This window comes from Pezoporus flaviventris, unplaced genomic scaffold (assembly GCF_033815535.1).
Source record: "Pezoporus flaviventris isolate CSIRO_AGI_PZ_B2104156 unplaced genomic scaffold, CSIRO_AGI_Pfla_v1 ptg000108l, whole genome shotgun sequence".
NCBI classification, from domain to species: Eukaryota; Metazoa; Chordata; class Aves; order Psittaciformes; family Psittacidae; genus Pezoporus; species Pezoporus flaviventris.
In genome coordinates this window covers 846080-872027 of record NW_026892656.1, presented here as the reverse complement: position 1 = coordinate 872027, position 25948 = coordinate 846080, and the positions used below count along the sequence as shown (strand labels likewise).

Below are 25948 nucleotides of genomic sequence, written 5' to 3'. Positions count from 1 at the left end.
TGTGATTGACTGCTTTGATCTCATAGTACTTTCCACAAAAGCAAGACAAAATCAGAATATTAAGAAGAAAACCAAATCATTATTACCATGTAGGAGTATCTTTTTTTACTTTTTACATACTAATTTTTTTAATAATGTACTTTTTAAAAAAAATAGGCTTCTTTAGCTAATAATGAACAGCTGTAAGAGGGAAATAAGAAGCAATTCCTCACAGTTATTGCACTAAAATGTTTGTCAGTAGCCCTGTAAAAAAAGGGAGAAGCTAATTGTGTATGTGCAGTAAATTCAAATATCAGCTGTAGTGTTTTTCAGTTTCCGCTATACAGAGAGTAAGTTCAGCCAATGTTGATAAATTGTGACACTAATATTGTGGTGCGATATTTGAAGTAAGATAGGAAGTGCTTATTAAAGAAAGGTCTACACAGAGAATGATAAGTGGTTTTGAAAGTGTAAGTGGTGGTTTCCATTGCTTTCATTTTGGCCATTTAATGTAGCTAATTAATTGCATGTCTTTTTTTTACTGCACATCCTGTTGTCTCTGTCATATTCATTGTTGTTTTTGCTCTTCTAGCTGCCCAGTTAAATTATGCTTAGGTTCTAATTTTTTTTCTTTAATGCTGTCATTATCAAACTGGTCAAAATATCCGTTGATATTAAAAAAAGAAAAGAATGGGAATGGATGTTATAGTATTCATACATTTGTATTTGAAGAAATACTACTTTGTATTTTAGTAGTGCTGTGTTCGCTTTTCATTTTAAAAGGCAAATCTGAACAAATCTGCTTTTCCAAAGGCTGGATCCTGCAGTCTGTGTAACTTCTGACTTTCCATTTACTTTGACAGCTGGGGATGTTCAGAGCGTCTTGCAGCAGTAAGGGTGGTGTCCTGTCCCAGTGAAATTAATGGTGAAAAAGCTGTTGAATTAATTGGATTTAGGATTTGATTCTCTGATTCCAAAAAGCTGAAGTTTTGTTTCTAATTCAGTTCTTATTGCAAGCTGTGGATGTCTCCTCCTAACATAGTTGAAGGGAAAACATAAGGAGGTCTTTCTTAAAATTCTGTTTAGGGATTTATTTATTTTTTTTTATTTCATTAATGATTTTTTTTTTCAGTTGGGTTGTTTTTATTTCAGTGCAGCTCACCCGTAAATCTACTCTTTTAATTTCCTGAGCAAGCTGAAAGGTAAAATGGACTTTGATGCTGTGATCCTGCAGTATATATGCAAGCAAAATGCCTTTCCAGCTTCATTGGGGAGGTTTGTGTTCACTGGGACTCTGGAATGAAGCCTTTTGGTAGAACATATGCCCTGGCTAGGCATAAAGGAGGCATTTCTATTGATCTGTAAGCAATCTGTCAAATCTTCTCTGATCAGGCTTTTTTACTATCTCGTCTTGAGTCCTTTTTTTAATGACATCTATTATCAGATTGAAATGGCGATTGAGACACTGCAAAAGTCTGATGGTCTGTCCACTCACAGAAGCTCTCTTCTCAACAGCCATGTAAGTTGTCTCTTCTTCACATACACTCTCTCTTGCTTGTTCTGCATGCTTAGCCTGCCTCTAAATGTTTGTTTTATTTTATTACTATTTTTTGTTCTTAATCTTCTCATCTTAGTTGCTTGTAATTTCTACTACATCTCCCATGGCTTTATTTTGTCAGATGAAATGTCTTTATGGTATATTGCATAGTGTTACCTGTTTCCCATGCTCTACACTTACGTTAAGACAAGTTAATACATTTGACTGTTTTGTGGATTATGGTGTAAATGTCAAAATAAAGTTCAAATAATGGCTTTTGACATTTTAAATAAAGTTATCTACAAATCAAAGACTCCATACCCTATATTAATTTTAGAGCATGTGAATAGGAAGAGAAGAAACAGACAGCATGCCTAAGTAATATCTTTATTTTTAGGTGTTTCTTTGTTTATTCTGAGTAGAGAGTTTATTATGAAACAACTTACGTAAGAGTCCTACAGTTCTTTATGATGAACTGGAAAAAAGTCGAAAGCATTATCTTAATTTGAAGTACAGAAAAAATGTATTATCCAGCTGCCTTTTGCTTTGTTCTTACTCCTCAAATCTTACAGTGAAGAACTTTCAATATACAAATCCAAAATATATTTGGGTAAAAACATGATCTCCAGTAATACAGTGATGATTTCATTATACGTAACTTTAAAATCACTGGAAAAGGCCCCAAATTAATTTTTAATATATAAATAATAATATTGATTTGTAAGTTGCTAGTCTTTCTTGATTTTTTTTTTTTCCTGTTAGTATTTGTGGGTTTATATTTTGTATTTTGCCACATTGATTAGTTTGTATTCACCTTACCTCTTATTTCCTTCTCAGGTTTATGAATTACATACATTCAAATTCCTTTATAGTTTTACAGAAGAAATTTAAATTTGGTTTGTGGTCTTAATATAAGAATGTGGTCATAGAGGCTGTACCTCAGAAATCAAATTAAAAATACATGTTTCGACAGGTTTGGGTTTTGGCTTTTTCTGTATGGGTCTAGTTATGTCAAAGTTTTGTTTTGTGGAAATTTTAAGTGAAATTACCTTTTTTTCTTTAGAATAAATGCCAGAAGTTAAAAAGGAAAATTGAATTACAGGAAGTCATACAAAATGTGGCACAAAAAGTCTTTTAGATTCCACCTCGGATGCTTACAAAATGCATATTCTGGAAACAGTATAAAAATTGTTATGAAAATGAAAATAAATAATATAAAAATTATTTTTTAAATGTAATTTTTAAAAGGTCCATAACATTTTTTTGGCAAAGTGTCAGAAATTTATGTTAAGACTTGAAACACTTGAACTGTTGTTAAGTTTGTGTTTATCTTATATGTAGTCCGGAATCTTGGTATAAAACCAAGAAGAATTACAAGGTAAGCTGCTGTGCTGCAGTATATTATGTTCCACTCATTCCTGATGCTATGCGTTGCTCACAATGTGTTTCTAATAATGAGAGTCACATTCAACTATGAAATTTTACATGATATTTCTCTCTTGACTGTCTTTTTCAAATTTATTCTGATTGTGTTATATCTTTGGGGAAAAAAAAAATCAGAAGTACCAGTACATGTTCTTTTGTCAGTAAGTCTTTCCTAGCCTTGGTCATTTTGGAAGAGTGTCAGTAAGTCTTTCCTAGCCTTGGTCATTTTGGAAGATGTTAGCAATCTACATCAAACTTAGTGGATATTTTACCTATTTTTAAAGCAATGCTTCCTGTTTTTAACTCAAGTAAGGATAGTGTGGAGAAAGTTTTTTGTCTCTTGAAACTCTTCTACTGGTTTGGTTAGGCATTTATAACAATAATTGGGTTTAATAGGCTTGAAAATAGAATTTAATTTGTGTGTTCAATTAGATTTTCACTGATAATTATTATTTATCTTTTTTTTCAATACTGGGTTTGGAATTTGGATTTCCACCCTATGACATCTCTGCGAGGTTGTCTAGGATTTTTTTTTTTCCTAATTCATCTGTGTTCATTTTAAGGAGTTTATTCTTTCTTCTCTGTTTTCTTTTCTTTCCTGATTTATTTTTGCATGAAATTGAATTAATTAGTTGCTAGTTAAGTATTTTATAAGCACTGCTGCTTAGTTGGAGTCACAGTCAATTTAACAGGTCTGACTGTAAATATTTCATACCTTTACCCATCTTACCCATACAATATGGACAGTATTATGAATTAAAAGCCAGGATTCAAACCTGAACAGCTCAGTTTTAGAATTATATTTCATCCTGATAGAATGAGGCAAAAAAATTCCCACATTGCACTTTTGTTTTTTGTTTGTTTGTTTCATTAGTGATTTTTTTGGTGTTGAATAATGGAAGTTATGGTTGAAATAGGATCTGTTATAAATTCATATCATTATTGAAGTACACTTAAAATGATTCATAATAGGTTAGAAGTCATCTGGAGGAAAATATCTTTAATGCTACATAAAGAACTTAATTGGAAAATAAGAATTTTTTGTTTGTCAGTGTTTCAGGATTGACAGAGTTGTCCCTTTAGGAAAGGCAGTAATACTTCACATTTTGTATCTGGGCTGATTAAATTATAGATTTATTAATATATGACAAATTTTATTAAAATGTATATAATATAGATATAGATGTAATACATAACCTTTAAATACAGATAAAATGAAATAGCTGAAAGGTGTAATTACCTTTGTTTCTGAGCCCAGACAGGCTTATGGCAGGTCATTAGTGAAGTAAGTTTAATACATTCAGATAAAAGTTAAAGTTTATGATTATTATTTTTCTTCAGTTTTATTATAAAATGGCAGATGCTCAATTTGGAAGCAGTTGTGAATGCGGAGACTTGAAAAATAATATGATAACTCATATAAAGATGATTAGGTGTACTTTTAAATTTTGTATATTTAAAATGCAAACTTACCTGCAAACCGAGCTAAGAATTTTGTGTCTTGGAAGCATTTATATCTTACTTGTACCTCTTCTAGAGCTTGCTTTTAAAAAACTTGGAAAAGTTCTGAGCATGTTTTCAATAAAAAGTAAATATGGAAATGGTGTTTGAATGTTCTAGAGTGAATTGTATAGTAAAAAATTTTTTTGCATTTTTATTGATGAATTTCTCACTTTTACTAAAACATAGCTGGGAATTCAATGTATTATCATCTGTACTTAAGTACAAAACAATTTTGTGATAAAGATCAGGACTGAAACATTTCATGGCTATTGCACACTAAAATATTCATATTCTTTGCATGGTAAGTTACAGTAAACATTGATAGAACAGAATTTATGCACTGCTCTAAAATAAAATATTTCTTCAAAGAACATACATAGAACATATTTAGCTTTTATTGTCACTTAAGAATTTGTGTTCTGGTAATACTAGTTACTGCTTTGGTGGACTAAATTGAAAATTATGACAAATATGTATGAATATCTAGCTCATCAGAGTAAAAGTTTGTAGCAAGTCTTGGAGATAAAATATCCTCAGTATGCATTTCCACTGGATAATCAAATTAAATCCCAAGTTTTGCTAAGATCTGTGATGCTAGCAAGCTTGAATAATAACACTGTATTATTTTGGTATAAATACTTAGGAAAACAGTGAGAAAAATTTAAACAGAAAATTAGATTTGTGAATCATTCAATCTATATCTAAAGGAAAATTACAGGGAACTGAAAGCATGGCAAGTTCTGGAGGAATGTAAGGAAAATGTTAGCATATCAAAACCCTAAAACAATGGAATTTTAATGCATCCTCAACCTATATTATTTTGTATCTATTTTGACATTCTCCTATAATGTTAAATCTAGAAGTTTTAAATTGTCCTTTTTATCTTTTTGTTAATTAGTGACAACTAGAGGTGTTACATGAGTGTGCACTACTTTTCATGTGTGTATCTAAAAACACGTACCACGGTCACATGGAAAGATTAATATTTTTCCAAGTATATAATTCTGTTCCTTCTGGAAGTCAAAGGCAAACAGGCTACAAGTAAAAAGGATTGTACCCCTAATGATTTATAGATGTACCAGCTATTTTCAATGTTGTCTAGATTGCTCTTTCACTTATATGTAATAACTTTTATATGTATCTGAGAGTTAAAAATACCTTATTCAGTTAGGTGTTGTAATGTTTTTTTTTTTGCATCAGGTAAAGAAAAACAGTATGATATTCTAGGTTAATAAATACATTGTCGCTGTGGTTAGTCCAAGGAGTTTGTTTTCTGCAATTTATCTGAATTGCATACATGATTAGGTATCTCTTTGCAGTACCAACAGTTTGCTTCCAAAGCATAGATACCTTTATCAAATACTGGTATGTGTTACTGAATCAAAAATATTTTAAGAAGTGGACACTTATCTGAGGTCTGAATGCAATGAATTCTACTATTTCCTGGTAATTCTGAAGATCTTAAAGCAATATGGTAGAATTAGCATTTAAGGAACCTCTGAAGGAAGAAGTAATTGTTTAATAGACCTGAAGAGTGGTTTCAGAACTTCCGTAAGTTAATATTGTGTGGTTAAAATATTTTTAATAAAGTAAGAATGTTTGGGTTTTTTTTCTCTGTTTTGTATGTGATATAGCTTCAGTGGCTTTTAGACAACTATGAAACTGCAGAAGGAGTGAGCCTTCCAAGAAGTACCCTTTACAACCATTACTTACGACATTGTCAGGAACACAAATTGGATCCGGTAAATGCTGCCTCCTTTGGAAAACTCATACGATCAATCTTCATGGGATTACGGACCAGAAGACTTGGAACTAGGTTTGTGTTAATTAAATAACAGTAATGAAAATAATAGACAAAAACAAGTAATAATTATGAGTATAGAAACCTCTCTGCTACCAAAAAAATAAATCAAATATTACACTGGTTTTGTCTTAGTTCTGTCTCAGTGTTAGACAGTTTTGTGCTTTTCCAGATGTTATTGTAATTCTACATATGTTTTGACTGTTTATGTGTTTACATTTTGATAAATGCAGTGCAGATTTTTATCAATACAAATAAAATGTAGGTTTTTGTTTGGAAATTACTAAGAATTGTGTTTCTTCATAACTAGGTATGTAAGTTGTATGTAAATTTTATGAATTATGAATTTGATTTTTCTCACTAAAGTGAATTATGAGTTATGATGTTGGAAAATACTTGTTTAAGAGAGTGAATAGATTTCCCAAAGGTGGTAAAATGACACCCATGTAAACTAGAGGATCAGGCCTGCCTGATCTGTGGGTAATGTTTTCTAGTTAGTGTAAATTATGAATTAAATGTAATGTAGATGCATAAAACTAGCATTGCTGTTCTTTTAATTTTTGCTCTTTTATAAAGGGGGAACTCCAAATATCATTATTATGGGATTCGCGTCAAGCCAGACTCTCCTCTTAATCGACTACAAGAGGACATGCAATATATGGCTATGAGACAACAGCCGATGCAGCAGAAGCAGAGGTAAAGTGTGAAATGGACATGAGTACTTATTAATATTTCTAGATCATAATGCCTTACTTTTCCTCACATGAAGAGTTGAAATTATAATGCAACTTTTGTTAAACTTCTCTGCTGTGAAAAATAGAAATTTGCTAGATAGCCAGCTGATGTCACTGAAGTTATGTATCAGGCAACAAGAAAGATTGTGAAAATGTAGAAAGATTGTAAATCATAAATTTGTGAATAATAATAATAATAAAATGAGATGTGTGAACAGAGTCCACTATCTTGAATTCGAAGATAAAGAAAAGTAGTGACAGTTTAAATTTCGATTTTTGCTGTTTGTTTTCATTACTGTATAATTTTATTTATAAACTGCTTATAAGACAGCTTATTATTAGTTTCAGTTTGGTGTTTATCCCCTCTCCCTGCAAACAATTAATGTGACCATAATGGTTTTCCTCTGAGTTGATTTTGAGTATTTTCCTTCAGCATCTGTTGTTCCTGAGGATCCTGTGAAAGCTCAGAAGTATTCAAAAGCAGTGGCACAGAAGAGCTATTCTGGTGGTGAAAGAGTACATGAATATGCATATGAAAAACTATCCTGAACAGAAAATTTTAGGAAAGAAGTGGAAATCAGTACATTTATTTGAAATTTCTTTTCATTTGGCTGATATCACTGGCCTCCCATATTACCCTAAAGTGAAATATCTAAGATGTGTCATTTCACGAAACTCATATGTGGAACAGTAGTGTACCAAGCAAGACATCTTTAGAGCTTTTACCCCCCTGAAAAACTTCCAGTTAGTGTACTAGGCATAATTTGTGGCCTTGGACACAACTGGGACATGGAAAACGCAACCTTAGATTTTAAATTCAAACTCAGATACCACTTTAATCTGAAATGGTTTTACTATCACTTCCAGAGGTAGTTACAGCAGTAACTACATATTCATTGCAAAATATATGGTCTTTACTATCTTGTGTGGAAACATGAGATGTGTCCCACTATGATCATGTGGGAAATCCTTGTTACAAAAATCATCACAGGATTATATGGTAAGAAAAGGTGATAGATATTTAATAAATGTCCAAGCAAGCTTATTTTACCAACTTATGCTCATTCACTTACAGATTTAATTCATTCATATTCAAAATCACATGTATGCACCAAGATGTATGCCACAATGGTCATAACTACAATATTTTCTATGAACTTGTTTCTGGAGAAATTTCTGCAGTTATGTAATCATAATCACCTCTTTTGTCATCTTCTTGATTCACAGTGACAAAATTATTTTAGATTCATAGAATTCTTTGTAGAATTCTTTGAAGTGGATACTACTTTTCTTTATTGTTTGCTTTATTATTTTCTTTAGCACCAGCATATGTCTTAGGTAGTTCCCTTATTTAACTTACCTAGGTGTGTTTGGTGATATTTTCTTAACATTATCTTCATGTAGTATGTTCCCTGATTATATTTGAATGAAATCACATGTACAGCATTGTGTAGCAGTTAATGGATACCTTCCTTTAACCCATGTTTTGCACATTTTTTTTCTTTTCTTTTTAGTATGTACAATAACTCTGCTGTTAATCTGCAGTACAACATTCAACTAACACATATATTATTGTTCTAACCAGAAATCATGAACCACTACTTCCTGTGGATGCTGTTTAACCTACGTACTTATTTTATGTAGAAAATAATCTGTATTTTTCTACTGTTCTCTCTCCCGTATTCTCCTGTTTCTGCAATGTACTCTTCAGTCACACCTTACCCTTAAACCAAGACACTATGAGTCCAAAGCATCATGTATTGATAGAACTTTTTAAAGGGGGCTTATGTTTATGGGCAACGTGGATATTACACACTTTTATCATGGTATTCTTTTTGAAGATGCAGGGCAACAAACGCTGGCATCTTTAAAACCAGGCTACAGGTTTCTTAAGACACAATATCCTATAATGACAATAAGAGAACTTACATGATATACTACTAAAGAACTTCCTAATGGAGTAGTTCAGGAAAAAAATCACAGTCTTTATCTGTAACAAGCACAGATATTTTGTGTATAGTATGGTTAGGGTGAGGGATTGTGGCTTAAAAATATAAATTCTGCTTAGGCTTGTAGATTAGACATATCTCAACAATGCTTATTGGACTGAGGAGAGATGACTTAAGAACACACACATGAAATATGCATTCCTTAAATCTTTTATGCTTTTACCATATTTGATTTCCGATAAACATGCTTTTGTTGAAATATAGCCTCGACATTATTTTTGAGTCATTCTAGTGTATGCACAATGGTATATTTTGAACTGTTTTTATTTTAATTTAACCGTGCCAAGTGCAAGATCCTACACCTGGGTCGGAGCAATCCCAGGCACAGCTACAGGTTGGGCAGAGAAGAGATTCAGAGCAGCCCTGTGGAGAAGGACTTCTGGGTGTTGGTCAATAAGAAAATGAACATGAGCTGGCTGCAGTGTGGGCTCACAGACCAGAAAGCCAACCATATCCTGGGCTGCATCAAAAGGAGCGTGACCAGCAGGTCAAAGGAGGTGATCCTGCCCCTCTTCTCTGCTCTTGTGAGACCTCACCTGGAGTATTGTGTGCAGTTCTGGTGTCCTCAACATAAAAAGGACATGGAACTGTTGGAACAAGTCCAGAGGAGGACCACGAGGATCAGGGGACTGGAGCACCTCCTGTATGAAGATAGGCTGAGGAAGTTGGGGCTGTTCAGCCTGGAGAAGAGAAGGCTGCATGGAGACCTCATAGCAGCCTTCCAGTATCTGAAGGGAGCGTATAGGGATGCTGGGGAGGGACACTTCATTAGGGACTGTAGTGATAGGGCAAGGGGTAACGGGTTAAAACTTAAACAGGGGAAGTTTAGATTGGATATAAGGAAGAAATTCTTTACTGTGAGGGTGGGGAGGCACTGGAATGGGTTGCCCAGGGAGGTTGTGAATGCTCCATCCCTGGTGGTGTTCAAGGCCAGGTTGGATGAAGCCTTGGGTGATATAGTTTAGTGTGAGGTGTCCCTGCAGGGGGGTTGGAACTAGATGATCTTAAGGTCCTTTCCAACCCTAACTATTCTATGATTCTATTCTATGAGTCAGATTTTTCAGAAAAAATACTAATTCTGAGACTTAAGAGTAAAATCCAAATAGGGTCAGTGTGGTGGCAGTACAAGCAAACAACAAAATTTGAAGAAAAAATTAACTGAAAAAGCTAGTATCTGGATTTTGGCTGTCTTGTGACTTAGTCAATCCATTTTGACCTCTCATAGTTTTGATAATTTTCAGCCTGTTTCTTTTCCCTACTAACTTCATATATGCATTTCAAACCAAGCAGGCATTTATTATACTTTGTCTTCTGCTTTAACTTGTTGAGGAATATGGATTGTTTGCTGCACATGAATTTTAATCAGGAAGTGGTTAATCTGTTGTGCAGTGAGAGAGGAAGTTTCTGTTACTAAAGTTATGTCACAGTTAGACTGTGGAACTTAATGAAGTTGCATTCTAAATTAACTGCAAAGTGAGACCAGTGCATCATTCAGTGTCATTTCTGAATTTCCTGATTCCGTGTTCTGGATTCAGTGGTTTAGTGTTGGGTTTTTTTATTTTTATTTTAATACCTTTGCACAAATTGAAAAAATGTCTGTTGTTAATAAAAGACTTTGCAATCTTTTACTGTGTTTAATCTAACCTATATAATATTCAAATGGTGTCCTTTCTGGGTCAGGCATCATTAGGAAGCTGTAATATTCATGGAAGGTCAGTTTATTTTATTTTCTTCTCCCAGTCTCCTAGCACCTAGTAATTTGAAATAAAATGTGAAAGATTAAATAAGGTATAGGTTAGTAGTGAGTAAAATGGAGAAATAGATTAAAAATCTGGTCACTCTTACCAGTTAGGAAATTATAACAATTTTCTTCATATACCAAATACAGCTCAAATTTAACTAAAGAATTCTGGAGGACTGTTTGATGTCTAAATTGGCAAAGCTCTACTTATGAAAACCAGCAGATCTAAAGTTGTTAACCACCATCTCCTTATGTTTAATCTGAAGTTCCTGAAAAAGATTTTTTTTTTCTTTTTTTTTTCATTCTTTGGTTTCATTTTATAAGTGATTTTCTAGTGCTGTTGAACTGGTTAGATCTTGAGAGAAGTTAACCTGTTACAGTGCCAGAATTAAGAATTTTGCCCAGCATATTTTATATAAAGCACAGTGGATTAAGTAGGTGGATAATCCTGATTCTTAGCACCAGAGGATTAAGTTGCCTTTTATATTTTAATTAATTTTTTTTTTTTCATAACTGAAAAACTCTTAGAGGCATGTTATTCTGATGTATTCAAAACCCCATTTCAGGAGCTGAAGGGTCAGTAAAATAACACATTTTGCAGAAAGTACTGAAACTATATTAAAGTATAGGTTTAGATTTACAAATATTCCCAGAAGTTGGTCTTCTGCCTGGTATTTGTAAATGTAATATATAATAAGAGGGAGGTTAAACATTTTTCCCAGATGAACTGCCTGAATTGCAGGTGCATTCATCAAGTAATAATAAGCTTATTTGGAAAAGTTCAGTGACACCAGAGAGTAATTTTTTTCTTTATTAGAAAAGTTACTGAGAGTTTCACTGTTGTCTTCAACATCAAAGGCTTTTGCACTGGACCACTGCAGAAGGTGAAACTTTATGCAAATGTCCTAGAGATAGGTGCAGGTGTCTTCTTGTTTCTCAAGCACTGAAATTCCAGCAGTTACAAACCTATTTGTTAATCAGACCAGTCTTTCTGTAAAAAGTGTGTTTTCTGTCTGTCTTTTGTTGTATGCGTTCATGTCAGGAATGCCTAGAATGGGTGTTTTCCAGAGGAACTTCTTTTTAAAGTAAAATCTCAGTAATTACATGAGACAGTGGTGGTTTATATTTACTGGAAACAAACGGAAATGTTCCCAAAGTAATGCATAAAGCGTGAAATTTCTTGTCACATTTCTGAAGTTAACATGGAGTTTTCACAGCCTGCACAATTCCAATCTGAGTGATTGTTAAAACACACCTTAGCTTTGAGGTTCCTCTTACTTCTCTTTTCCAGTGGTTACAATATTTTCCAGAATTACAAAGTGTCCAAGATGTAACCAGTAAGATCTGGGACGGAGTGAATTCTCAGTTGTGTTGGAAGTGACAGATACGATCTTCAGCCTGTTAAGACTGATTGTCGAGACAACACTTGACCAACCAAATCAGCATTCCTATTTGTATCACTGTGATTTTTCTCCTCTATAAAAGAGTCTGAGAACTGACTAGTGAAGAGTTTAAGTTTCCAAGTAGCTTTCTCAGGCCTTCTATGCTTATGAGAGAAGTTTGTTGGATTTGAAAAGCCTTTACTATCCTCAGACAGTAATGTTGTTTTTTCTTAAGGCAATGAAATATTATTTTTGAATTACATAATTACTGGGAAGCCAAATTGTTTGGAAAGGGAAGCATTTGTTTCCTTTTAGTATAAATTAGCTGTTCTTATGCTGCTTCTATGCTAAATTCTGCAATAAATTGGAAATGGGTAGTGGTGCTATAATAGCACCTTTAGGTATTCTGTAATGCTTGCTAATGGTCTTGCTTCCCTTAGTAACTGCTTCTGTTATTTACAAAATAAATTAAAATGTGTTAATTCTGTTTTTACTTTTCCTCAAAATTTTATTTTGAGATGGAGAAATCAGAGTGAACATATATTGTATGTTCTTATTTATGAAGAAGTGAACAGAAGGGATAATTCTGTACACTATATTTTTATAGGTATAAGCCTATGCAGAAAGTGGATGGAGTTGCAGATGGCTTCACAGGAAGTGGTCAACAGACAGGCACATCTGTTGAACAAACTGTAATTGCCCAAAGTCAACATCATCAACAGTTTTTAGGTATGAAAGCGGGTTTTATAATACTGCATAATTAAGTAAGATGAACTTCATTATCACTTGAATATGAAGTCACGTAAGTATATTAGTTGCTTCTGAAGTTACCATAACCACCTCAAAATTCTTACAACTGCTCAAAAAGGCAGTTAAATTACATGTTCTGTGTGGTGAGCTTTACATAATATTACACATCGTATAACTATAAAAGGAATAAAATATGCAAATTCTTTTTTTAGGTAGCAAGACTCTTTGGTTGTGTTACTACAGAAGATGTAGGATTATCTGGTTGGGTTTTCAAGTACCAAATCTTCTGCCCTAATTTTGTTATTATTGAAATCTTTGAGAACATAAGGGTAGCATTAAAATGTTTTGCGTCTTCCTTTCCAGGTATCTTTCAGTCCAGCATTTTTCTCTTATCAGCCTGTCTCTTGGAAACAATTTGTGACTGTGGCTCTACTTGAAAGTCTAGTAAATTTCAAATAAAAATGTATATTGAGTCTACTAAGCCCCATCATACCTGGCTACATAGAAACTCTTCAGCTGAACAAGAAAAAACTGTTAAAGGATTAATCTTTCATACACTGACATAGATATTTTCCTCCATCCTGTAATAGTCTGAAAACGTGTGTTAGCTTTTTTATAGGTGTGGTATGTACATGACATCTTTTTAAAGTCTTTGAGAATAATTTTGTATTTTTTTCTGATTAAGAAATGTGGCTGAAATTCTTTATAACTTTTAACATATGACAGGTATGAAAAACTTTTCTCTTAGAAAATTATGACCTTCTGGAAATGATTTCTTTGTATCATCCATAATTTTTTCCTTAATCATACTGTAACTGGCACTATTAACAATAGCCTCTTTCATTATGTTGTCATGGAAACAGATGCATCTCGAGTACTTCCAGAATTTGGAGAAATTGAAATATCTTCTCTCCCAGATGGTACTACCTTTGAGGACATCAAATCACTGCAGAGTCTTTATCGAGAGCACTGTGAGGTATTTCCTGGAAATCATTATTTTTTTAAAGTTCATCTCTTCTGGTGAAGTACAAGACAGTAATGCCATATACTGTTACAGCCATGTTAGTAATATGTGACTTCCCTTCCCCCCCCCCTCCCCCCCCTTATTAACATTTGTAAAAAGGTTTTTCTTTACAGGGGAGAAAAAGTATTATATAATAGACACTGACAATGAAATGTAGTTATGTGTATGTTTTCAGAACGTTACAGCAACTAGTCTTCAGATTATACATACAGATTTTTGGTTTAGTCAGTAGGAAATTGCAGTGGTTTAACCTCAGCCAGCTACTAAGCCCCACACAGCCACTTGCTCATTCCCCCCCAGTGGGCTAGGGAAGACAAATCAGAAGGGTGGAAGTGTGAACTCTCATTTGTTGAGATAAAGACATTAAATAAGTAAAGTGAAAGCTACACACACAAGGAAAACAAAAAAAGGAATTCATTCACTGCCTCCAGCGACATGACAGGTGCACGCAAGTGTTCAGCCATCCCCAGGAAAGCAGGGCTCCATCATGCTTCCCCTGGTGCAGCTTGAGGCTATTACCTCTTGTCCTGTCACGAGTTACTAGGGAAAAGAGACCAGCTGCTTCATCTCTACATCCTCCTTTCAGGTAGTTGTAGAGACTGATATGGTCGCCCCTGAACCTCCTCTTCTCCAGACTAAACAGCCCCAGTTCCCTCAGCCGTTCCTCATAAAGTGTATTCTCCAGACCCTTCAGCAGCTTCATTGACCTTCTCTGCACCTGCTCCACTACCTCAATGTCTCTCTCAAAGTGAGGGGCCCAGAACTGAACACAGTATTCAAGGTGAAGCCTCCCCAGTGCCGAGTACAGGGAGATGATCACCGCCCTTGCCCTGCTGGCCACACTATTGCAGATACAGGCCAGGATGCCAGTTGCCTTCCTGGCTGCCTGGGCACAAGAAGGCATGTTCAGCTCTGTCAGTCAGCACGCCCAGGTTCTTCTCCACCAAGCAGCTCTCCAACCACTCTTCCCCAGGCCTGGAGCATTGCATGGGGGTGTTGTGGCTCAAGTTCAGGACCCAGCACTTGTTGAACCTCATGCCACTGGCCACAGCCCCATTGATCTGGCCTGTCTGGATCCCTCTGCAGAGCCTTCATAAGCCTCAGCAGATCAACACTCCCAGTGTTGTCCACACTCGATGCCCTCATCCAGATCATCAGTGAAGATATTAAACAACACTGGCCCTAACACTGAGCCCTGCGGGCATCTCTTGTGACCGGTCACCAGCTAGATATGATACCATTTACCACCACTCTTTGGGCTCAGCCATCCAGCCAGTTTCCAACCCAGGGACGAATCCTCCTATTCAGGCCACGAGCAGCCAATTTCTCCAGGGGAGTGCTTTGGGAGACAGTGTCAAATCACAGAATCATAGAATCACAGAATAGTTAGGGTTGGAAAGGACCTTAAGATCATCCAGTTCCAAAAACCCTGCTGTGGGTGGGGACACCTCACACTAAACCAAATCACCCAAGGCTCTGTCCAACCTGGCCTTGAACACCACCAGAGGTGGAGCATTCACAGCTTCCTTGGGCAACCCATTCCAGTGCTGCACCACCCTTACAGTAAAGAATTTCTTCCTTACATCCAATCTAAACTTCCCCTGTTGAAGTTTTAACCCGTTACCCCTTGTCCTGTCACTACAGTCCCTAATGAAGAGTCCCTCTCCAGCATCCCTATACACCCCCTTCAGATAATGGAAGTCTGCTATGAGGTCTCCATGCAGCCTTCTCTTCTCCAGGCTGAACAGCCCCAACTTCCTCAGCCTGTCTTCATACAGGAGGTGCTCCAGTCCCCTGATCGTCCTCATGGCCCTCCTCTGGACTTGTTCCAACAGTTCCATGTCCTTTTTATGTTGAGGACACCAGAACTGCACACAATACTCCAGGTGAGGTCTCACAAGAGCAGAGTAGAGGGGCAGGATCACCTCCTTCGACCTGCTGGTCACGCTCCTTTTGATGCAGCGCAGGATACGGTTGGCTTTCTGGGCTGTGAGCCCACACTGGCAGCTCATGCTCGTTTTCTTATTGACCAACACCCCCGAGTCCTTCTCTGCAGGGCTGCTCTGAATCTCTTCTCTGCCCAACCTGTAGCTGTGCCTGGGATTGCTCTGACCCAGGTGTAGGATCTTTCACTCGGCATGGTTAAACTTCATAAGGTTGGCATTAGCCCACCTCACAAGTGTGTCAAGGTCCCTCTGGAACACCGAGTGGTCCACCTATCAAATTCATGTTTCTCCAATTTAGAGACAAGGATGTCGTGTGGGAAAGTGTTGAACACTTTGCAGAAGTCCAGGTAGATGACATCAGTTCTGTAGCCCCATCATAGAAGGCCACCAAATTGGTCAGGCAGGATTTCCCCTTAGTGAAGCCATGCTGGCTGTCACCAAGCACCTTGTTGTTTTTCATGTGCCTTAGCATGCCTTCCAGGAGAATCTGCTCCAAGATTTTGCCAGGCACAGAGGTGAGACTGATGGGTCTGTAGTTCCCCGGGTCATCCATTTTCCCCTTCTTGAAAATGGGGGTTATATTTCCCTTTTTCCAGTTGTCAGGAACTTCACCTGACTGCCGTGGTTTTTCACATATGATGGGCAGTGGCTTAGCAACTTTATTCTCCAGCTCCTTCAGGACCCGCAAATGGATTTCATCAGGTCCCATGGACTTGTGCATGTTCAGGTCCTTAAGATAGCCTGGAACCGGAGAGGACCTGCTTTACTTAAGTTTACTTAATGCTTTATGTAAATCCAAGTAGACAATGTCCATAGCCTTTCTCTCATCAACCTGCTGTGGCATAAACTTACCCACAGCCACAGTTGCTTTGAGATGTACCTTCTCCACTGTGGCCTTATCCTTGGGTCACAATCCTTTCAGAGGTATGTATACATTCTGTGGCACAGACATAACTATGGCCACAGATGCTTTGAGATGTACCTGTGCTGGTGTGGACTGATTCACAGCTGCAGAGGATTTAGGTGCCCTGCTCCCATGTGGACTCATCCACACTTTGACTTGAGTTTGCTCTGGATTTCCATCCTGTCCAGTACTTCAGTGCAAAAACAACAGCGGTGCCCTGGCCGTCTGCCAGCCCAGTTACATCACCATTGTTGTTATCAAAGTGTTCCCAGGCACAGCAGAGTGAGATGATCAGCAGTATGGCAAACACCAAAAGCAAAAGGTAGCCACTAAAGAACAGTAGACTCTTCATACACAGTAAGGCAAGCAAGCACAGGAGCCTGCTAATTCATAGCTAAATAGCAGTAACAGCTATAAATTCAATCTAGCAAATCCCAGTCAAACCTGTCTTCTATCTCAGAAACCTTCAAGCACAAGTTGGCTTCAAATTTGGGTGCCAAACAGTCCTACAGAAAAGGCCTTGATTGTGTAAGCACTGCTCAGCAGTAATGAAAACATCCCTGTCTTATCAACAGTTTTCAGCACAAATCTAGAACATAAACCCATACCAGCTACTGTGAAGAAAATAAACTCTACTCCAGCCAAAACTAGCACAGCAATATGAATCAGGTTAAATTATGATTTCTTATTTTATATTAAAAAGTGATTTTTTTGTTTTCAATTCGAAGGAAATATTGAGATGTTAAAGCCACATTTTATACTGAAAAATTTATATTTTAAATTTATTTTTGAAGGTGCTTTCAAATGTGTGCTGATTTATGAAAATTAATGAGATGTCAGGTTTCCTTTGTATTTGCAGTAGCATTAAATATTTTCTTTGGTGAATCCTCTGATATGTTTGCATATCCATGCTAATTTCTAGAGACTTCCATGGATGTGCACTTCACCTTACTTAAGTCTCTGTGCATGCCAGTTTATACTGCTGAATAATTTACGGATATCAAAGATATTTAAACAGACATTATTTATAATTTGAGGAATGTACAGTTTGCCTTTGTTCCAGTACTTGATGAAGGAAAAAAACCCGTAGGTCTAGATGGAGTTGGAAGTGGGGCAAACCTGGGTGGAAGATAATCTGTATTTGTGGTTTATTTTCTCAGGCAATACTGGATGTGGTTGTGAATCTTCAGTTCAGCCTAATAGAAAAATTGTGGCAAACTTTCTGGCGCTATTCTCCCTCTGCTCCACCTGATGGCACTATTACTGAAACAAGGTCAGTAAATACTTCTGTTTACCGCTTCTCAATAATAGAAGTGTCAAAAAAGAATAAATCTTGTTTTACCTGCAAAGTAATAATTTGTTTCATATGATAATTTTTCAAATTAAATTTGTCTGACATTTTTGTATAGACTGAGTGTATGCCAAAGTGCAGTATTGAAACAATTGTGTCATCCATATTTTAATGTCCTTGGACGACTACAGTAAAAGTGTTTTTTCACAGAATCACAGAATTCTCAGGGTTGGAAGGGACCTCTGGAAATCATCTCGTTCAACCCCCCACACAAAAAGGAGCATTCATACCTTTTCATAATTTTTGAGCTATAGCAGAGCTATGGAGGCACTTTTTAAATCCATTTCCATATGACTCAAGGTGTAAAGACGTTCTGTTGAGTGTGTTTGAGATATCCATGACATCTTAATCAAAAAAATACATTTTAACACCCATTGGAGGTTTATACCTGCTGTGAATGCATTATCATTTATATGTTTGCGACGTTTTTTTTCACACCAGCAATCTGAGTGAAATAGAAAGTCGACTTCCAAAAACAAAGTTGATTACTCTGTGCAAGAATGAATCTATTCTGAAGTGGATGTGTAACTGTGACCATGTCATGTACCAGGCTTTGGTGGAGATACTCATTCCTGATGTCCTTAGACCTATTCCTAGTAAGTTGAACTTGAAATATTTTGTAAGGATTTTTGTGCATGTGTGTGTTATGCTGATGGTGTTCTTCTGCCTCACAGGGCAGCATTAGTTTGAAAGGTAGGGAAGTATTATATATCAATTATCCTTAATTTTATTGTGAGGGAAGTTGTGCTGAGAGCTGATGTATAGTTTGTATTTTTAAAAGTAACTGAAAAAATTAGTACAGTTGGAAGATCTAGTTTTCAAGGTGTAGTTTCATATCAAAGGTGTTTCTTTGAGTGTTACATTTCCGGATGAAAGTGTTTTCCTTTTATGCTGGCTGTAGGCTATCTGATAGGCTTAGACATGAGCCCTGTGGCCCTGAGCCAGTGTGCGCTTATGTCAGTTGATCCTTCCACTAAATTCAGCAGGTTTTACAGAAAACATTACATATTAATCTTTGATTAGTCTGGAAAAAAAATGTATATGATCTTTATGATTCCATTTTTGGACTAACAAGAGTTAGTATTTTGTTCCTTATCAGTAGCTGCTGAAATCAATATTAATTACTGTTAGACAATGAAAACTTAACTCCAAAATTTTTAATCCAATTTATTATTCCAATCTAACTGTTCTTTCTGACATACAACCTTCATGAAAGAGTCAATAACTGGCCTGCCATTCAACCAGCTTTCTCTTTTTTTCTTTTTTGATTATTAGAATCCATCGTTACTCCAGCAATGCATTTTTATGGCTATTTTTGATAGAAAATTAATCTGTGTGAAGGAAGTTGAACTCCTTTGTAAAGCATTTATTGTCTCACACATGCTGTGCTAAATATTAAAAATAAATCATGTTAGCAACCCACTATACACCTCGTAACTCCTACCTATTATATCCTCTCCATGAAAGAACAGTAGTCACTTTGTAAAGTTAGATTAATATTAAAAAAAAAATAAAAAACTTAGGGCCTTAAGTAGCTTTGCAACTAACAAAGCTATTTTATTATGCTGTGAACACCCCTTCTGATATAGTGACTCCATCAGTAATAAGTACTCCATAAGAATATTTGCAGGTATTGCCTTGCAGAAAAGTTTTACTGACATTTTGCTTGTCAGTGAAATGAAATCAGGTTTTAGTAAATGACATGTGATACAAAAAATATTTGAAACTAGAAATGTATCAAATCTGAAGGTCGGTCATTTAAAAATGCAGTTTTACCTTTTTTTAAGGAGAGGGTAAATTCTTAAAGATCAACATAATTTCTCTTTCATCTATGTAGCAGAATAAAGGAAGACTGTTTTCTGAAATACATGCAGTTATTGACAACCATTACTTATAGAAATTATTTTGCATTGGTTTATATTTAGTGTGTTACATTTCTGTCTAATGACAATGACAGTAAGTAGGATATTAATTTTAGAGTAATATAATCTATCAGAAGTGAACAGGTAATGATAAAAACCCCACAAATTTAATCACAATATTTAATAGGTTGAATTAAAACTGTCTTCAAAGAGCACATCACTTTCTTAATGAAAAGAAGTATGACGTGATTTTTCATCAGACCTGCTGTCACCTTGCTTTTCAGTTGGTTCCCCTGCACAGCCTAGCAGTCTCCAGCATTTTTGTATAATAGTTCTTTAGTGTGTGGTGTCCACCTGCCTCGTTACAGGGTTTCAAGAAAATGGGACACAAATAATATCAGTAATTGCAGGCACCAGGTCCTTTTCATGTTATTTCTTTCTTTGTAAATTAGCACTCATATTTGAGTGCTGATACCTACTGTGTTTGACATTCCTGGTTTTGGGATGATTATCAGACTTCTTCATGCAAATATATCATCTAATCCCAGCACAAATTCATCCCAAAAGACTTCTGCCTGTATTTTTTGAAACATGCAGTTGTTTTCTGCTCAGGAGTACACCCACTGAGTTACCTCTGGATGACAGCTAATGTATTTTTTTATTTTATCTTTAGGACTAGCTAACTAAATGGCTTTTTCCAGTTCGCTTTCCGGTAATGACGATTCGTGCAAGTTCTCTCTTCACTGTTAAATATTTAAAAATAATGCTAGTTTTTTAACTCGGGCTTTTGAGCTAAAGTATCTCCAGCCATTACAAGAGACAAAGGGAAAGACTGGTTGTGCTTAATGGTTGAGTCTAACAGTTATGGAGCTGAGTAAAGTAGACAAATTCATCCTCTTCTGTGAGAAAACAGCAGTTCATAGGGAAGTTTGGACTATCTAGTGGAAAGGGGATTGTAAATGCTTCATCAAAGTCGTGCGTATAATTTTTTTTTCTGAATAAATGGAAAGATACCAAGAGCAGCTGCTCAAAATAGGGAAATATATTAATTTGTAAAGAGCTTGAAGTAAGCATATAATTTTTAAAGTTTTATCTTTTTTCATTTCTAAATCCTCAGTGTCTCACTGTGCTACTTAGCTGTGTGGTAAATATCATTGGAGTAGAGAAAGAATGACCACTGAGGAAAAATTGTTATGTTTTAACCTGTCTGAAATTTGTCATCTGAAATGTTTAGCACCCACTGAATGCAAGAATTGCTGTGTATAAACTAGCAAAATTCCTTTTCCTAAGAAAAGTGAAATGCTGTCCCTTTGAGTCAGAAAAAAAGGCCATAATTATCTGATGTCTTTGGCAATAGACCACAGCTATTATGTCTTAGAATGGATTTTTTGCACCTTTACAAGTGACAGGATGGACAGTAACAAACTTGCCTGTGACTTAGTATATATCGTAGGTGGAGAAATTTATACTATACTTCCACAATTCCAGGAAGACAAAATTTTAAAGTACTGAAAGGCTCTAAAGCCTCTTTTCATGAGATTTACATATTAAAGGGGTTTCAGCTGAGAACGCAAGCTTTTTAGGTGCTTATCCAAATCAACCTTTCTATTAGTAACTGCCACTGCAACATTATTTATTATGTGTCTGGTAACATTTAACTATCTCAGGCCATTTACTTTGCACCCTACTCATCATGTGATTCTTTGACAGTAATTTTTTGTTTTTCTATGGTAACCAGATGAATTTAAAAGCAGGCTTTGAGGATGTAGATACTTGAAGTTTTGGTGATGGCTAGATGTGTGCTTAAAGATGGAGTATGAAAAAAAGAAGTCTGTATTTAATATGATACCTCCAAAGCTCATTAGAAATTCATAGTTATTCTGTGCAATACTGATGCCTGATTAACTATTTTAGCTATTTTATTTCTTCAGAATTTAATATTTTCTTCATTTGTTCCTTTTTCTTCCTAGTTAAAGGCTGGTCTTAAGGCCTGAGCTGCTTTTCCATATTTATTTTTCATGGAGATCACCATTACAGTGATGCAAATAGATAGTTGGGTGAAAAAGAATAAGGAAAGGAAATTAAAAGTAAAAAAGCAGTAATATTTTCCTTAAATGTCTGTCATTCCGCTTTGCATTTTCGTGTTCTGTACGTAAGAAAATGTGAGTGAATACATAGTTAATTAGTGAGTGCACAGAAATACTTTACAAATCAGCACAAGAGAGCTGATTGGTGATCGTCAGGATTGAAGGAAAAAGCTTATTCCTCATGTGGAAACCTCAAGGCAGGGGGAAGAGGACAGCGGTTACCATAGTGTGTTCAGCTAAAACAGATACTTTGTAAAATAAAACTGTGTTTAGCAAAGCATCCAAATGTATGGTCAATTACATAAATTACTGACATGGATTCTACTGCTTATCACTGCAAATCCAAAGATGTGAAAAAGATGTCATAAAGAATACATTTTTTCTTTTAGTAAATTTACTCTGCTAGTAGAAAGCTTCATTAAAAAGGAATCATCAGTAATTCAAATGGGAAAAATGCATTTCTCAATGATAAGGTCTATCAGTGTCAATTTCTTACTCTACCCAGAGTATTCAGCCACATATACAATTTTTACTTGGACTGTTTCTTCTCGCATGTAGCTAAAATAGTTTGAAAATAAATATTATTTCCTCTTTCTAGTTTTTTTATTCTTCACTTTTTTTGGTTGCATTCATTTTCTACTACTCTTTAGAAGCATAGTTTTTTTTCTTTTCGTTATCTCCTTTTTTCAGTGGATTGAGTGGATGCTAGTACGTCAGTGAGCAAGTGGTAGGTATGCCAAGTGAGGTTTCTATTACTCAGGAGGCAGGATTTTCTTTTTTCCAGGTGCAGTTCCTTAGGAAAATACTTCCTGTCCTCCTCCTTTGAAAACTTAAAACTTATATTTTGAGTAGTGCAGATTGCTGTATGGACTTCAATTTCTCTCTAAGTCTCTGTCAGCCACTCACTGGTTCTGTGAGTGCTATAGTAAAGAAACAAAAATACACACAGAATCCACAGCCATTTGAATAGTCTTATTTTCAGTCAGTGAATCCTATATTTCACTCCTATATTTTACTTGCTGGTGATATACTTAAGCACTATATGTGCTTAAGAATACTTTGCATGGCTTAAGGTTATTTTGGGCTTATTTGAGACAGCTGCAGTATTCCAGTAACTGGAATTCTTTCTAGACTTTTGCTCTTTAATAGAGGTGCTTACATGAAATGGAAACCTGAAAGTTTGTGGTGGAAATTTCCATTATGACAACAGCTGCAATTACTGATGTTCTTCTGTAGGAGTGCCCAAAACAATACTGGTGGTCACAGACTTCTTGAAAGATTGTTAGTTGAGGAAGTTAGATCTTCTTATTAAACAAAACCTAAAATCATTATTGCATAATCTATATCTGAATGAGGTATTTTGAACCTAGACTGGATTTGTCTTTTAGTAAGTAAAACCACTGAACACTGACTATGTTAAGTCCTGAGGATGCAAAGCATTTCAAGACAGGTACGTTGCTTTCTTTTCATTCTGTTTTTATTCTTTAATGCACAGGTGCCTTGACCCAAGCCATTCGCAATTTTGCAAAAAGCCTTGAAGGTTGGCTTTCAAATGCCATGAACAATATTCCACAGAGGATGATACAAACCAAGGTAGACAAAACTGTTGCAGTATTGTTCTTGCAGTGGCAAACCAAGTGGGCAGTAGCATCTAAAAGAAGTAGCATTTTAACGTCAATGCTAAGTTTCATGTTTAGCATCAAGCATCGAATAATGGGAGAGAAAATAACCTAGTTTTGCCAAAAAAAATTGTAAGGAACACACTTGATCTGGTACATGGAGAGAAGTTGTATATGAGGACTTGTTAATATAGAATATTAAAATGAAGGTCTGTAGAGTTAATCTACAGATAAAGAGTACAATACTTAAAAATAAGTTAATTTCTTCATAGGTTGCCGCTGTAAGTGCCTTTGCCCAGACTCTGCGAAGATACACATCTCTTAATCACCTGGCTCAAGCAGCCCGTGCTGTGCTTCAAAATACTTCTCAAATCAACCAGATGCTCAATGATCTTAACCGTGTTGATTTTGCCAATGTTCAGGTAAAAATTAGCTTTAAATAACTTGCTTGCTTTTAGATTTTGAGCTTCACTTTTAGTTCTCATTATTCTATCAAGAAAGTGCAGTGAGAACATTTTGCTGATTCATATACGCAGTGATTCAGCCCAAATATGACAGCTTACACTTTAGGGAAGTAAGAGGTCAGAACCATTATCCATTTCCATTTATTGTCTTGAAGTGCAAGTATTCTTTCAAATTCTATGCAAATACAGAGCAAGTAGATTCTTAGAATGGGTACCATGACTGATGTCTTAGTAATGCATAACAATATTTTAGACTATTTAGCATAAATAATATTTTAGAATTAGATCTCAGGTAATAGCGTAGGTTCTGAATGTCTCTAAAAGTTATTAAATGCACAGCATTGTTTTTAGTAAAGACTGTTTCAGTATTTCAAAGACAATACCATTAGTATACTTCAGCTAATCGCCTATGCTTAAATTTACAAGATCTGTGTAACTAATTAGGTTAGTACAGATTATAACTAGGTTCCAGTTAGCTAGAGAATGGAAGTTTATATTTTCACTAAGCCTAATGTCTCCACATGTTTTTGTTCCTCTGAAGTAAAGTATTTTTAACTTTTGACCAGGAAAGGGAAACGTTACAGATTGCTGGTAGTTCTGTGTTTGGCCATGTGAATGAGTGTCTCAACATAATTCTTAAAAATCTTAACAAAAGTCAGTGAAGAGTACTTGACCAAAGATATAGTATATCAAGAATTGTAGTATGTTAACATGGATATGGGATCTGTTGTGAGGTGTTAACTTAGCAGATAATACCTAGCATTTGAAAATATGACTTGCAGTTTGTAAGTCTTCATTTTTGTCTCTTGCTTTCTGAATTAACAAGCTAGTCTTATTTAAACTAGATAACACTGACTAAATTGCTTTATTTCATGCAAAGTGTATTTCTCCATTTGTGTGCTGTTTGTGCTGTACTTTAAGTAACCTAAAATCTATCAATGACTGTAGTCAGCGAACAGAACATGTTTACATACAAAGCTTTTTTCTGTAAGATGGCATTACAGAAATTTTCTTTAAGCTTAGCTTCTCCAGAATGAAAGGAAACTTGCATTTAATTACTTGCTACTTGGTTTTTTTTAGCTATTCCTCCTGCTTGCTCTGCATTTAGTCCCAGAAAAACATGACAGGTCTTGAATATTTCAGTAGAAAAATTATAAACGAGGAAAGTAGAAACCTTTTTTTAAAATTAATACGGAAAATGACAACATACTTGTGTCCATTCCCTTGTTTGTTCTCATTTCTTTATTTGATGCTCTTATATGTTATGCTTTTCCCACCCATTTGCTTTGAACAAAATTGTGATAGACATAAAAAATGCTTCTTAGTTTGTCTAGTGAGTGGGTTTTGTCCTTTGCATCCAATGAATTGCTTAATCTTTGAGAGAGAATTGCATTCTGTGCTTTGGATTATGTATTGTTAAGTCAAGAGTTGTATTGTAACAGGAGCAGGCTTCCTGGGTATGCCAGTGTGATGACAACATGGTTCAGAGACTAGAAACAGATTTCAAGATGACTCTTCAACAGCAGAGCACTCTGGAGCAGTGGGCTGCCTGGCTTGATAATGTAATGATGCAAGCGTTGAAACCATATGAAGGAAGACCCAGCTTTCCTAAAGCAGCACGGCAGTTTCTGTTGAAATGGTCTTTCTACAGGTAGTATTTAATAGACTTCTAAAATATTCTAACTGTTGCATTATTTGCTGAATTTTTCACAGTAGTAATGTTGACAGGTGTAATATCAAACGGTGGGTCACTAGGTCATGAAAAATGTGTGCCTTTTTTTCAGAATACTCACTGTTCTTGTGAACTTGCAAATCGACAGGGACTTACAT

General features: G+C 35.6%; 1 protein-coding gene across 5 annotated transcripts in view; it reads left to right on the top strand.

Moving 5' to 3' along the window:
• Positions 1-25948, top strand: part of RFX3 (regulatory factor X3) — a 115405-nt gene that overhangs the window by 80542 nt on the left and 8915 nt on the right. For 4 of the 5 annotated variants that reach the window (XM_061477788.1, XM_061477785.1, XM_061477786.1 and 1 more), the window contains exons 5-14: positions 1424-1498; positions 6079-6260; positions 6822-6941; positions 12719-12840; positions 13725-13837; positions 17896-18008; positions 18528-18682; positions 23531-23628; positions 23927-24076; positions 25561-25769. In XM_061477788.1, the coding sequence (XP_061333772.1) occupies positions 1424-1498; positions 6079-6260; positions 6822-6941; positions 12719-12840; positions 13725-13837; positions 17896-18008; positions 18528-18682; positions 23531-23628; positions 23927-24076; positions 25561-25769 (1337 nt within the window). The remainder of the gene's footprint in view (positions 1-1423; positions 1499-6078; positions 6261-6821; positions 6942-12718; positions 12841-13724; positions 13838-17895; positions 18009-18527; positions 18683-23530; positions 23629-23926; positions 24077-25560; positions 25770-25948) is intronic. The other variant, XM_061477787.1, reaches the window with a different exon arrangement.